The 15,689-nt window shown below is 39.1% G+C and overlaps 1 protein-coding gene across 4 annotated transcripts in view; it reads right to left on the bottom strand.

Moving 5' to 3' along the window:
- EML4 (EMAP like 4) overlaps nucleotides 1-15,362 on the bottom strand; it is a 148,322-nt gene extending 132,960 nt beyond the window's left edge. For all 4 annotated transcript variants that reach the window (XM_045549473.1, XM_045549474.1, XM_045549475.1 and 1 more), the window contains exon 1: nucleotides 15,067-15,362. In XM_045549473.1, the coding sequence (XP_045405429.1) occupies nucleotides 15,067-15,091 (25 nt within the window). In that variant the 5' untranslated portion in view covers nucleotides 15,092-15,362. The remainder of the gene's footprint in view (nucleotides 1-15,066) is intronic.
- Between the last annotated feature and the right edge of the window lie 327 nt (nucleotides 15,363-15,689).

Below are 15,689 nucleotides of genomic sequence, written 5' to 3'. Positions count from 1 at the left end.
CCAGGAATTGTAAGTGACATATATAAAACTAAACTCCATACCCTCAGTCTCATTATATTATTAATAGTACGCACTAATGAACCAAGATAAGGAGTTTCAGCACATATATAGTCAATTAAATCCCATTCACAAACATTCACAACTAAAAAGTTCAAAAAAAGTCAAATATTGATTACTTTTCCAATCAATTCTCTTTATTCTAAACTTTGTTCCCCAATATCTTATCTCTAATAATCCACAATACTATATCCTAAAACTTGAGAAATCATTTGTGCCACAATATTGCCACACTAATGGTAACAGGAGATCAAAGAAGTAAGATGAATGCCAAGAAGTATTCAAAGCAGTGAAAGGTTATATGCCCCAACTAAACTGAAAACAGGATATCCTTCAAAGTTTTCTAAAAAACTAAAAACATCCCCTCCCACTCACTTGTCAACAGTAGTTAGTTATGACACTTTTCTGGAACAGACAGTTCAAAGAAAAATGCAAACAAATTTTGTCATTTGCTCTGAAGTGTCACTTAAAGATCAGCATGGTCAATTCAAGATCAGCATGCAGGAGTCAAAAATGATTTCAGGAAAAATGATATCAATACCGAACAGCTCTGCTTTAAAACAGGAAGTTATCTCAACTTTTGGAAGTCATCAATTTGTAAAGTCAGAAAAAGTACACGCTCTGGAAAAAGATTTTAAAAAGGAGAAAAGAAGTGCATTTTTACTATGGAGTATGACAAGGTGTATATAATACAGCATTATTTGACTGCAATATACTAATACCTCACTGATCCACAGATTTACCTGATAATCTTAAAAGAAAATACAGAGAGCATAAATGGTCTATAATATATAGATATATAAAAGAAAATAGAGAGCATAAATGGTCTATAATATTATATATACACACACATATATATTATCAGGTTTGTAAGCTAAAAGCTTATTCATTTTGTTAAGAACTTCATTCAGAAGTCAATCATTTTATTCAGAGAAATATCTGGTATCTTGTTATTCACATTATCACAAACATTAGCAATATTTATTAAGCATGAACACATCATTGTAGGTGCTATACCATATAATTTAAATAATGATAGGCCTTGATTTCAGAGTTCTTCTTTTTTGAGGCTCAAAATAATCCTTATATAAATCAAACAAGCTTTGTTACCTAGTTTCCCAGCCCACAGAAGATTTAAGATAGGAAACAAAAAGAAAGGCTAGACTAGAAACACTAATCTAGCCAGTAGCAGCAAGTACCTCTAGAGGCTAGAATATCATTTCATGATAAAAGGAACCACAACTTCTTGGAGAAATAGCTGATTGCCGGATTGGAGCAGGATGTGTAAAAGGTAAGTCTGGAACATCTTGTCCCATCAGAAAGCCAGAAAGACCACTAGGGTCAGGACTCAGACGCCAACTTAAAGGTGCTCCCACAAGCCAAAGATGGGAAAATCTGAGAATCAAAAAGAACAACAGCTGTGGCAGACTGAAATACAGCAAATATATAACAAATCCATGGGTTTCAATTTAAAGGGCATACAGAAGACAAAGAAACATGTTAAATAACACTAAAGGATATATATAATTAACACTGTGTTAAACTCTATAAAAGACATAGTTCAACAAACTGCAAAGGAAAAAAGAAGGGCAATGGAATACACAGATTGAGTCACAGTAATCAAATGCAATGTATGGATCTTGTTTAACACATTAACTGCCATGTGAGTTATATTTAATTCATGCTAGTTTTGAGTCCAGGGCCTTGTGAGGCATATGTAACTTACGTCTCTTCATCTTGGGAGCTGTGTGAACTATTTTCCAAGTGGCACATACGCACGCACAGAAAACAATAAAAAATAACAAATTTTTCATTAAATTAGAAAGGATCAGCTGGGCGTGGTGGCTCACGCCTGTAATCCTAGCACTCTGGGAGGTTGAGGCGGGTGGATCGCTCGAGGTCAGGAGTTCGAGACCAGCCTGAACGAGACCCCGTCTCTACTAAAAATAGAAATAAAAATTATCTGGACAACTAAAAATATATATAGAAAAAATTAGCTGGGCATGGTGGCACATGCCTGTAGTCCCAGCTACTCAGGAGGCTGAGGCAGTACGATCGCTTACGCACTCACTCTAGCCCGGGCAACAGAGCGAGACTCTGTATCAAAAAAAAAAAAATTAGAAAGGATCATTTTGTTTTCAAAGTTTTTATTCTATTTTCATAATAAAACACCATGGCCCCAGGGGGAAAAAATTTTTTTTCTAGTGTGGCAGTCAATGTATTGAATCCTGATGTAAACAAACCACTGTTGAATAACATTTATGAGACAATTAGGGATATCTGATATTAAGAAATTACTGTCAAATTTTAGGCTTGATAATTAAAGAAGAGGCTTTCTCTTCTAAGAAATATAAACTCAAGTGAGATATTAAAAACAAAGAGAGAAAAGGGTAAAGCACACTGACACTAGGTGACAAGCAACAAGGAAGACAGTTATAAAACTGTCTAGTCGTAACTGTCTATAGTCATTTAATGTATGGAATAAATGGCCCCATACAAACAGCTCTTAAAGGCTCCAAGTCTAATACTCATAATAAACACCATCAGTCATCAAGAATAAGTTAAATTATGTTCTATGTATACAGCTTAAGTTGACCAGATGTCCAAATAATGAAATATGATGCATTAAAGTTTATACTTATCCTTGCTGAGAAGGAAAGATCATTATGTTAAGTGGAAAAAGACATGGTTGATTTTGCTGCTTAAATATATTTTCTTTACCCAATTTTCCCCCAACACACACACCATCTAACAGTAACTTGATCTAAGATAATTATTGATTATTTAAATATAGAAACATAAGAGTAAGAAATATGATTTTGAATGACTTCTTACTGACAGCAAATACCTTCAAACTAGTTTACATTAATGATCTAGTCCATGTTTAACACATTTTTAACTATAAGATAAAATATTATGCAGTTACAAAATTACTAAGAGAACCATAAAAAATATTCACTAACTTAAAATGACATAATTCAAACTCTCACCTGAAACTTATTTAAAATTACATAAAATACATGTTCTTGTGGGTTGAATTGTGTCCCCTCTCAAAATTCATATATTTAAGTCCTAACCCCTAGTCCCTCAGAATGTGACTGTATTTGGAGAGAGTCTTTAAAGAGATAATTGGTGAAAATGAGGTCACATGGGTGGGTCCTAAATCCAACATAACTGGTATCTCCTTATAAGAAGAGGAAATTCGCACGGTGGCTCACATCTGTAATCCCAGTACTTTGGGAGTTTGAAATGGGAGGATCACCTGAGGCCAGGATGGGGAACAAAGCGTGACCCATCTCTACACAAAAAAAGTTTAAAAATAAAAAAATTAGCCAAGTATGGCGGTGCATGCCTGCAGTCCTAGCCACTAAGGAGGATGAGCCAGGAAGACTACCTGAGCCCAGGAGCTGTAGGTTGCAATGACCTCTGACTGTGCCACTGCACTCCAGCCTGGGTGACAGAGCAAGACCCTGTCTCAAAATGCATAAATAAATAAATAAGTAAAGGGAGAAAACTAAAATGAACCCTATGCTGTTGTAAAAATAAAAATAAATAAATAAATAAATAAATAAATACAGATGTGAATGTATCTATATATCACCACACACATATGCACATACATGTATTCCCTAGTTTTGACTGCTAAGAGAGGAATCTGATGGCAGTGAGCACAATTAGTGTACACAGCTTGGCTTCTAAATACATTCTCCATGAGAAGAGCTGGGGCTCCTTGGAAAGATGGCTGATTCCAGGGCTGTAGCAGAGAGAGTATAAAATGAGCCTGAATCATTTTATTGTATCAGAAAGGAAGAAAGTACTAAAAGAATAATGGGAACATGTCAAAAACCACAGAAGCCAGCTTGAATGGGCACCCACTGGCCAAAACAGAGCCAATTTGAGCATCAAAGTAAATAGTAACATATTATAATCCATTGGGAAAAAACTCAGGAAACCTGAATCCATATAGCTATAAATACACCAATAAGTTGAAGGTCTGATGAGGAACAGAATATTTACATAGTTTTAAAGCACCTCCTACAAAGCACCTCCTACAACATACTTTTTTTTTTTTTTTGAGACAGAGTCTCACTTTGTTGCCCGGCTAGAGTGAGTGCCGTGGCATCAGCCTAGCTCACAGCAACCTCAAACTCCTGGGCTTAAGCGATCCTACTGTCTCAGCCTCCTCAGTAGCTGGGACTACAGGCATGCGCCACCATGCCCGGCTAATTTTTTCTATATATATTTTTAGTTGTCCAGATAATTTCTATTTTTAGTAGAGACGGGGTCTCGTTCAGGCTGGTCTCGAACTCCTGACCTCGAGTGATCCACCCGCCTCGGCCTCCCAGAAGGCTAGGATTACAGGCGTGAGCCACTGCGCCCGGCCTCTACAACATACTTATTAACTACAAAGAAAAAAGAACAGTAATTTTACAGTGGAAAATCCTGGCAGACACTACCTTAATCAAATAATCAAAATGGACACCATCAGTAATGGGACAAATCAAAATTGTGTGCCACCTGACAGAATGCAATGAGACAAACACAGTTTCATTTCTGTGGCATTTCTGCCAAAGATGTATAATTTGAATCAGGATAAAACATCAAATTTAGGGACATTCTATAAGGCAGCTGGCCTACAATCTTCCCAAGTGTCAAGGTCATGAAGCCCAAAAGACTAAGGAACTGCATAACAGATGGAAGGAAACTAAAGAGACATGACAACTAAATTCAACATGTATTAATAATTCTGAACGGGATCCTTTTGCTATAAAAGACATTTTTAAGACAATTAGTAAAACTAGAGTAGGTCTGAGGGTTAGACAGTGATCATGTATCAATATTTATTTCCTTAATCCTAGCACTCTGGGAGGCTGAGGCGGGTGGATTGCTCGAGGTCAGGAGTTGGAGACCAGCCTTAGCAAGAGTGAGACCCTGTCTCTACTAAAAATAGAAAGAAATTATCTGGACAACTAAAATATATATATAGAAAAAATTAGCTGGGCGTGGTGGCGCATGCCTGTAGTCCCAGCTACTGGGGAGGCTGAGGCAATAGGATCGCTTAAGCCCAGAAGTTTGAGGTTACTGTGAGCTAGGCTGACACCACGGCACTCACTCTAGCCCGGGCAACAGAGCGAGACTCTGTCTCGAAAAAAAAAAAAAAAAATTATTTCCTGATTTTGTTGGCTGTAGCATGGTTATGGGGAAAATATCCTTGTTCGTAGGAAATAAACACGAAAATGTTAGGGGTAACAGGGTATCAGTTCAGCAACTTAATTTTCAAATCATTATGGGTATAAAAAGGACAGACACCCTCACCATCTCTTAGACAAGGTAAAGGTTGCAAACATGTATATACAGGCCAGAAAATAAAGTAAATGACTGAAACAAGCTCGGTGTAATGTAGGGACTGAAGCCACTAACCTGACACACCACTTAGTGAATATATAGACCATCTGGAATACAAGTACAGAATGTCAAGATTATTATTCTGTTTTGCAACAGAAACCAAAAACCCAGATTTTTCTCTGAAATTTCCTGATTTTTTTTTTTTTTTTTTGAGACAGAGTCTCACTCTGGTGACCAGGCTAGAGTGCCGTGGCATCAGCCTAGCTCACAGCAACCTCAAACTCCTGGACTCAAGCAATCCTCCTGCCTCAGCCTCCTGAGTAGCTGGGACTACAAGCATGCGCCACCATACCCGGCTAATTTTTCTATATATATTTTTAGCTGTCCATATAGTTTCTTTCTATTTTTAGTAGAGACGGGGTCTCACTCTTGCTCAGGCTGGTCTCGAACTCCTGAGCTCAAACAATCCTCCCGCCTCGGCCTCCCAGAGTGTTAGGATTACAGGCATGAGCCACCGCGCCCGGCCTATTTCCTGATTTTTAAAACACTCAAAAGGGCCAATTAAAACATGTCTATCAACTAAATCTAAACCACAGCTACCTCTGGCCCAGAGACATGTTTCTCAAACTGAGGCCTAGGGATAAAAGGAAGCCCACATGATATATACATGGAACATATTCTTGGAGCCACAGTTCTATTGCAAAGGTTTGCCTGGAATTTTCTGGGAGAGGAGATAGTTTCGTATTTTTAAAATGCTGTATTATGGAGTATAATGCAAAGTTATTATGATTTTTTTAAAAACTTCATTTGAAAATAATTTCAAGCTCAGAAAAGCTGTAAGAACAAGAATAGTACAAAGAATATACATACAGTTTTGCCAAATTCGCCTGTTGTTAACATTTTACCCATTTGCTTTATTTGCATACGTGCAGGCACCCTCTCTACCTCCCTCCCTCCTTATATGTATATACATATGTACATGTATATATAAAACATATATTATCTTGTTGTTTTTTTTTTTTGAGACAGAGTCTCACTCTGTCGCCTGGGCTAGAGTGCTGTGGCATCAGCTTAGCTCACAGCAACCTCAAACTCCTGGGCTCAAGTGATCCTTCTGCCTCAGCCTCCCGAGTAGCTGCGACTACAGGCATGCACCACCATGCCCGGCTAATTTTTTCTATATATTTTTTAGTTGTCCAGCTAATTTTCCTTCTATTTTTAGTAGAGACAGGGTCTCGCTCTTGCTCAGGCTGGTCTTGAACTCCTATGCTCAAACGATCCACCCGCCTCGGCCTCCCAGAGTGCTAGGATTATAGGCGTGAGCCGCTGTGCCCAGCCTATATTACCTATATTTTTCTGAAACATTTGAGAGCAAGTTACAATCATGGCCCTTTATCCCTAAAAACTTCAGTGTGCACTTCCTAAGAATAAAAACATTCTCTTACATAACCTTAGGATGGTTATCAACTTCAGTAAATTAAACATTGATGCAATCTAGTCTACCATCCATATTTCAATTTTGCCAAGTGATCCAATAATTTCCTTTATTGTATTTTTTCTTAATACAAGATCCAGTATACAATTTCATTGCATTTAGCTGTTATCTCTTTGTCTCCTTTAATCTGTTACATTTCCACAGCCTTTTTTGTCTTATAACATTTATATAAATATACACACACACACATATATACATACACATCTCCTCTACTTTTTAAAAAATAGTATATTCCCCATTTGGTGTTGAGAGTTTCCTCATGATTAGATTCAGGCTATGCATTCATGGCTGGAAAACAATCTAAGTATTGTATCCTCAGGCATCACATCCAGAGACACACAATGTCCACTGGTGGTATTTATTTTGATCATGCATTCAAGGTGTTCGTCTGATTTCACCACTGCATAGAGTTACTGTTTTTCCCCTTGCAACTAATAAGCAATATATGGAGACAAATTTAAGACTATGTAGACGTCCTGTTCCTCATCAAAATATCCCCCTAGATTTAGCATTCCTGTCTGAACCAATCCTTATAATGGTTGCAAAATAATCATATGAATTTTAAAGTTAAATTGACATCAACGTTTGGCTACACTCCCGGATCCCTTAGGTGTAAGTGCTCAGTCTTCTCCACTTTAGGAGCACTATAATCCAATGGTTTTAATGTCAAGATTAGAATGATCAGTGGTAGCTTTCAGAAAAAAAAATGTACTTGAGCCATGCCTTAAAGACTTCATATAGTTTAAACAGCTTAATAAGGAAGTGGGGAACCAGTCAAGACACAGACAACTCCATCAGGAAAGCTAAAAGACTACAGTAAATCCACTTTCAAAGCAAATAATCCTTTTGCAAAGTAAATATACACTAGCCTATCAACTTTATAAAACCACATTTTTATATATTGACTCTGCCTAAACTGCACTGATTCTAGAACTATAGATATCTTTTTGCTGCTATTGATATTAAACATATTCCAATCATATTCAGATTCTAAAAACTTTACAAAGACATAGCACACAATTCATAATTACTTCCAATTGCTCATCCACCTTTTCATATATATCACCTAGTCTCTCAAAGATACGGATTAACCACTAAAATTGTACCTTTCATCTGACTGTGACACAAAAAGAAATAGACTTTATACTGCAATTTAAGGCAAACACATATAACAGAACTTTAAAATTTCACAAAACACTATCATGTGAAGCACTGATATTTTATATTCATTTTTCTTTCCTTTTCTCCTCATTTTTGTAACATAACTCTTGACCAACATAAAATCTGATTTCAAAATCCCTTAATAGGTCGTGTACATGACTTGCACTTCAAAACACTACCCTAGAACCTAGCAGAGTTCTTTATCAGATTCTCAATAAAGTCTAGAATGTTTCATGTATTTCAGATGAAATGAGAAAAATAAGAACACAATGGGCCGGGCGTGGTGGCTCACGCCTGTAATCCTAGCACTCTGGGAGGTCGAGGCGGGTGGATCGCTCGAGGTCAGGAGTTCGAGACCAGCCTCAGCAAGAGTGAGACCCCCGTCTCTACTAAAAATAGAAAGAAATTATCTGAACAACTAAAAATATATATAGAAAAAATTAGCCGGGCATGGTGGCGCATGCCTGTAGTCCCAGCTACTCGGGAGCCTGAGGCAGTAGGATCGCTTAAGCCCAGGAGTTTGAGGTTGCTGTGAGCTAGGCTGATGCCACGGCACTCACTCTAGCCGGGCAACAGAGCGAGACTCCGTCTCAAAAAAAAAAAAAAAAGAACACAATGACTTATTTAATCTTTTAAATAACTTTTAAAATCTTTATTCTGAGATTATATATTATTTATTTTTGGTCTTCAAATGTCATTCTTTTATAAAATGTTGTATGAAGGTGAAAGTTAAGTTGCCAACTATACACTAATCCCTGAATTTTTTTTCCTACAAATTTTCCTGGATCATGAAATCTCCACTGTGAGATTTCAAAGGCACACGGGAGTGTCATCTTTCAACAGGTGTATAATTTGGCTTAGGGAAATAAGACATAATAATTTTAAGATTTGTAAGAATTACTTCTATCTTACAACTATAAGACATCTAAGAGTGTTTCTATCAAGTGTTCAGGGGAGAATACTTTGGGCTGGGAATGAAAGGAAATAAATAAGGAAGGGTTTTTAGAAAAGACACAATAAGGCTGAGGCACGAGGACTGGTTGAGCCCAGAGCTAAAAGACCAGCCTGGGCAATATAGCAAGGCTCTGTCTCAATAAAATAAAAAAGAAAAGAAACAAATATTGAGTTGGGTCTTGAAGGACTCTAAAAATAGTCACAGGGACAAAAATATGAAGTGTCAACCAAATCTGGGGAACAAACAATAGGTCATTTTGACCAGAACATTTTAGGACAGTAGAAAGAGATAACAGAGGACTTGAGAAGAGGCAGTGTTTGAATTTAGTCATTAAGGCAAAGAAGCAATCTGAGGTGAATGGCACAATCCAAGCACAGCTTTAGGAAGACTCATCTGAGGGCCCTGTACAAAATAAGCTGGAGAGCGGCAGATTCTTGAGGCTACACAATAATCCAGGCAAGGAATAATAAGTATCTGAATTATCATGGTAGAAAAGAAAAGGGATGAGAAAAGGTGACAAGAATTGGCAAGTCTGAGAAGAGATTTTAACATGGTCAGCAAAAATGGCAAGAAATCCAACGTGAGATTTCAAGGCTGGGTGATACTTACAGTCCATGGAAAATAAGGAAAATAAGCTGATTTAAAAGAGAAGTTCAGATTCAGGTGTGTTAGATTTGATATACCCAAGGATTATGACGAATCAGTAATGGGGTAGAGAAAAGAACACTGGACTCCATTAGAAAAATCTCAGTTCAACTGGGGGAAAAAAAAATGGTTACAATCTAATGAAAAAACCAGAATGCAAAATTATTATCTATAGTGTGATTTTAACTATTAAAAAACTAGGCATAGGAAAAGACTAAAAACAAGTATGTCAACATGTTAACATTAGTTGTGTACCAATGAGCTAAAGATCATTTACTTTGCTACTCGTTTCTTTTATAGTTTTCATTATTTAAAAATAATATCTCCACAAATTAGTCCTACTAATTTAGTTAGAAAAACTAACCCCACAAATTAGTCCTCCTCCAAAAAAGAAAAACCCTAGACTCAAATAAAAATTTTTTAAAAAGCATACTTTCTAAACCCCAGTTTCATCTATAAAAGGCTAATAATTTATCTCCCAAGGTTGGTATGCAGATCAACTGAGATAAAAAGCTCTTTGTAAACTATAAAGCAATATACAAAATTAGGGCATTGTAACAGTTTGAGGAAAGCTAGCTAAGAAACGAGATCATATACAGACCTAGAAATACACTATAGATTTGGGAATCTTCCACACTGAGGTAGTAAATTAATTAAGTAGATTATTTCCTTAAACTTTTTTTCTTATTTTCCGAGACAGAGTCTCACTCTGTTGACCAGGCTAGAGTGCCGTGTCATCAGCCTAGCTCACCTCAACCTCAAACTCCTGGGTTCAAGCAATCCTCCTCCCTCAGCCTCCTGAGTAGCTGGGACTACAGGAATGCACCACCATGCCCGGCTAATTTTTTCTATATATATTTTTAGCTGTCCATATAATTTCTTTCTATTTTTAGTAGAGACGGGGTCTCGCTCTTGCTCAGGCTGGTCTCAACTCCTGAGCTCAAACAATCCACCCGCCTCGGCCTCCCAGAGTGCTAGGATTACAGGCGTGAGCCACCGTGCCCGGCCCTATTTCCTTAAACTTTTAAAAGTCTTAGAATTCATCTATTTTAAAATCAAAATGTTTTTCTCAAGTTTCTCACGAACATTGAAGTTTTACATGTTATAGAAATGGACTCCCACACATAAAATACAGTTTTTCTACATGTTATTCAAATTTAAACATAAGACAGAAAAAGAACTAGTAATATTATCCCCTACAATTTGGACTGCTAAATAAATTATTTCATTGCTTTAAAAAGCCAGGCTCTATAGAGATAAATCTAGCAATCTCCAAATGTTTTCAGAAGTTACTTGCTTGATACACAGCACAGCATTATAAATAGTGCTTCCCCCCCACCCTCAATTTCTGGTACTTTACTTATGTTTAAAACATCTCTAGAGACAGTACCTATTCAAAACCAGGAAGGCAGTAAGCGCCTAAAGAACAAGAAGTGTGTCTTTTACTTGTTCTTCCCATAAGAACAACCAAGCACATTGCTGGTCCACATCCAGTGTTAATCCACATAGATGTTGAGAAATACTCCAGCTAAACTCAAGTTAGAGATGCTCTACTAACCACTGGAGAGTTACTATTTACATCATGTTATATAACTTAAGCCTATCTTGAGCCCTTCGAGAGGCAACCAATAAGAAATTAAAAGTTGTTTAAAAAAAACCTCCCCAATGTTATTACATGAGAAACATTTTTATGTGAATATATAAAGAATGCTTTAGACTAGATTAATATTTAAAAATCATATACTGCATTGTTCAAGAAAGACTATATATGTGATGAGAAATCAAAGTTTTAATGTGATGTTAAAAGACGTTCTTAAAATAGTCCCTAAACTGAAGCATACTGTTACTATTCATCAATATTCATATTCTCTACCCAGAACGTTATGTTTCTTACAGATACTAGCCCTACAATTTCATTCACTACAATTCTTCTGAGGGGAAAAAAGGGTTTTGAGTTGTGTTTTTTAACTTTTGAGGTAGAAAAAGTTTAAAGAAGCTGATATGGTTAAGTATACACTTTCTTTAAAGTGCAAACACTGACTAACCTCTAGGTTAGTTCCAAGATGAAAGTCTTAAAATTAAAACCTTTATTATGAAAAAAAGACTGTAAATAGATTAAGCATGAAATGCACCCAGTCCCTGCTTTATGAAATCCATAAGAAAAGCGGTATCAATAGTTTCCCACATATGTACACAGATATGAAATTTAAAACATATACTGTATATGCATTCTTTATGTGTATATGTATGCAGTGATTTAGAGACAAGACATCAAGGTAATTTGGGCTACTTTTCTCACCTAAGTTTAAAAAAAAATTGTTTCCAAAGTGCTGCCTTTTTAAGTTACCATAATTCATGAACCAGAAGATATAATACCTAAGGGAAATTCCAGAGTACAAGCACCTGCTCACAAACTGCCTGAAATTCATCAGCTGCAGAGATTAAAACCATCCTTCAGTTTTTAGGTAAAACAAAGGTAATGCAACGCAACTATTGAAGTAGTATATAACTTCAATGTGGCATTTATAAATGGGTCAATTGCCTAGCATTCCTCTCTATGATTTCAAAAGGCCTGCATACAATCTTAATTGCTATTAGACATCTTATAAAATGCACATAATGCAGTGTTTTTCTTAAACACTCAATAATCAAGGGTATGGATTGAATTTTTAAAGTTTTTCACTTTACAAAATGGTCCACCATATTCCCTTAAATATTCAACTCCTCTAGAATCATTGTTTTTAAAGCATTCAATTTTTCTGCTTACAAAAATGTAGTTTTCTCACAATTTTTCGAGAACCCATCTAGTATGTAAAAGAAGATACACACGTAGACTTCCTTGAGAATAAATAAATGCTTGTACCCCAGAAGAACTTCACATGTTTTGAATTCTTGTTTGGTTAAAAAAAAAAGTTTTTAAACATCTACTAGAGTATAAGTGTTTGTCTTTATATTCATGGCTCTCCTGATGATAAAATAAAAATCAATGTAACTCTAAGCTCTAGGCTAGTTAACTGCAGAGAACAGAAACAAGCAATTTGGCAAGAGCTGCGCAAAGAGCTCTGCTTAAAGGCTACCAGGAAAATATACCAGCACTACTCCTCCCCCACCCTCAACCCTTTAAGGTTTCAATTAAGATGGGGCCTAGTTTTACTCTTACAAAGGGGACAGAAAGAGAAAGCACAGAGCTCCTGCTGAGAAGTATCTTCTACAGGAGCAGCTCCAGAAATACTGCCAGGAACCATTTCCTTCCCTCTCTGCCTGACACAGGTTTCTCTCTTTAGAGAAAGGCATATCTCCCCTGCTCCTAATTAACACCATTATCTAAAGAAAAGAAAAGTCTCATCATATATCACCCAAAAGATGGCATCAAATGAATTTTAAAAATCCAACATTAGGATTTTTAAAACATCAGCAATAACACTCTTCATAAAAAGTGGGAGCCGGAGCCCCAACTGCAAATCATCTTTACCTGTCAAGTTTCTCATCAGTTGCCTCATAAATTGGTTAAGGGATAAAATTATTTAACAAAGCATATTCCAATGTTTCAAAATAAACTTAAGTGCTCCAACTGGTGAGAAAGACTCCCTTCAAAACACAGAAGATGAAGCTCTGGCAAGCCCTCCAGAAGTCCCCGGAACCAACCCCAGAAAAGTAAAAGTGAGTAGTGATCTCACCATTTCTGAAGGCTGAGGAGCCAACACACTACAGAGATCTCACAGCCTGACAATATCCCCCAAAAAGACACTCAATTTTTACCCTAGTATATGATCACCCCTTTAATGGCCAAATTGGACAAGTCTTTATTCACTAGTTCCTCAATGAACTAGTGAATAAATCCAGGCATGAGGCTAAAAAAGAACCAATGAAAAGGAGCCCAAGAATGAAACAAACTTACTATGTAAGGAATTATAAGACATTAAAGGTTAGATAATAGACAACAGGTGCCTTTAGGGAGGAAAGAGTAATACTTAGTTGCCTCTTATTTTAGGATTTCCACTCTCAAAGCACTTTAATAACAATGATTTTTCTTCCTAATAAAAAGTCAAGGCCAAAATTATGGATTTTACTATTTAGTACCTATATTAAGCCCATTGCTCTTTGACTTACTTTTTTACTTTAGATTTTAAAAATCTATCTAATCCCAACACTGGGTAGTTAAGGTATGGCCTGTGGCCATATCATTCACTGATCCATGAACATTAACAAACTAGGGATCTATTACCAACAAATGGAAAATAAAGACATCTGAATACAAGCTACCTGCACACAAAATATTCAAAATACAAATCCAGCAGCAGGTATCACATAACTGCAGTATCAGCCAAAGCAGAAACTGTTTCTCTCACCATCTTAACAGTTGAGCTCAATCTTTACTGTAACCAGATTCCAATGGCCTCAAAGAATAGCAGTAATTCCAGATACAGGTTATAGGGCACAGAGTACCAGCCTGGAGCTCTGATTCCCCTAGCCAGTTACAAAATTTACTACCTTTATTCAGGTGAAAGGGAACAGTGAAAAGATACTTCAGCCTACTTAATTATAACCTCTTCCCTTCTCCATTCCACAGAGACAACATATTCCAAAAATGGAGAATCCTTTCTTTCCCTAACAGAGGCCCCCTTTCCTATGGATTCATAAGGCAGAATTACTTCTCCCCAGCATGCACGCATGCAGAGCCAGACAACACTTCTGCTTTCGCTCTTAAAGAGGGTCCCCCAACACAGATGCACCTCTTCCTTTCCTGTATTAAGCAAATGATGCTTCAGGGGTTCTGGGTCTTTCCACCTCTGCAAAATGTTCAGAGTCGGGGGAGTGAAGGGAACTTGTCAGTTACTCACAGGGATACTTAAAAGTCATCTCTAAATTTAAAGTGAAGACTGCGGGGTGGGGAATGCTCCCTTCCTGAAGAGGGAATGGAAGCCCCTACTCTAAAAGAAAGCCTCTGTGTGGGCAAAGGTTGTCCCCACCCCCAAAGAGAGCTCGGTATGTGGAAGGAGGGAGGAATGTTGTACCCTGAAGAGGGGCCTGGTTGAAGAAGGGGTGTCCGAACCCTGAAGGGAAAGTCTGTGGGGGGAGCCATGAGTGTATCGGGAGGGGCGTACCAGCTATTGGGGGCCTCTCTGAGAGGGGGAGGAGGAGTTCTCACTTTGGGGGAAGGAGGGCCCCGCACCGGAGGGGGCTCTGGGAGGAAAGGAGGGTCTGGCTCCGAGGAGGGCTGGGCGGGGGGGGGAGGGGCTTTCAGTCCACTGGAGTCCGTGGAGGGGCGGCAGCCTCGAAGGGAACATGTGCAGTGGAACTGCTGCCACCCAGAGGGGCAGGGTGGAGAGCAGGGCCTGGGCTGTGAGTGGAGGGAACAAGGTGCCCACCCTGCGCAAGAGAGGCAGGATTCCCCAGCCGTACTCACCGAGGCTGCCGGCGAAACCGTCCATCTTGCGGGGAAAACGCCGGGCTCGGGGCTCAGCGGGGCGGGCACTTCATTCAGCGGACAGAGTGGCCGACGCTGAGCCTGACCCTCTGGCTCTCCAGGTCGCCCGGCTCGGCTCCCAGCCCCCGCCTCCGTCGACCGTCCGTCCGCCCCGGGATAGTTAGCAGCGTCCGCGCGGGGCACTTCCCCGTCAGGTTGAGAGCCGCGCCGCTCCGCCGCCTGCCCGGCCTCCCTCCCTGGGAGCTGCAGCGAGCACCGCGCCGCGCCCCGCCCCCGCGCCCGCGCGCAGCGCTAGCCCCGCCCCGCGCACGCCGTCACGCTTCCGACCCCGCCCCCCACGTGACGACACGGAGGCGGGGTCTTGCCGACCCCTCCCTCTCACCTTGCCTCGGCCTCCGAGTCTGTCTGTTTCGCGCTGGGCTGGTGGTTGCGCTTGCGCGGTGCCCCTGCTGAGGGCCGGGGACCTTTGTCTTGCAGCTGGTTCCGAGTGGGTGGGGGTGAAGGGTAGCCTATGGCCTGGAATACTCAGGTGCATCGAAGGATCCTCTACCCCCACATTCCCTGCTGAGCCCGCGGAGCCCAAGTCTGGAGCCACCCTGCCG

Source organism: Lemur catta, chromosome 4 (genome assembly GCF_020740605.2).
Source record: "Lemur catta isolate mLemCat1 chromosome 4, mLemCat1.pri, whole genome shotgun sequence".
Classification (NCBI taxonomy): Eukaryota; Metazoa; Chordata; class Mammalia; order Primates; family Lemuridae; genus Lemur; species Lemur catta.
Note: the sequence above shows the minus strand (reverse complement) of the source record. Positions and strands in the feature narration are given on the sequence as shown.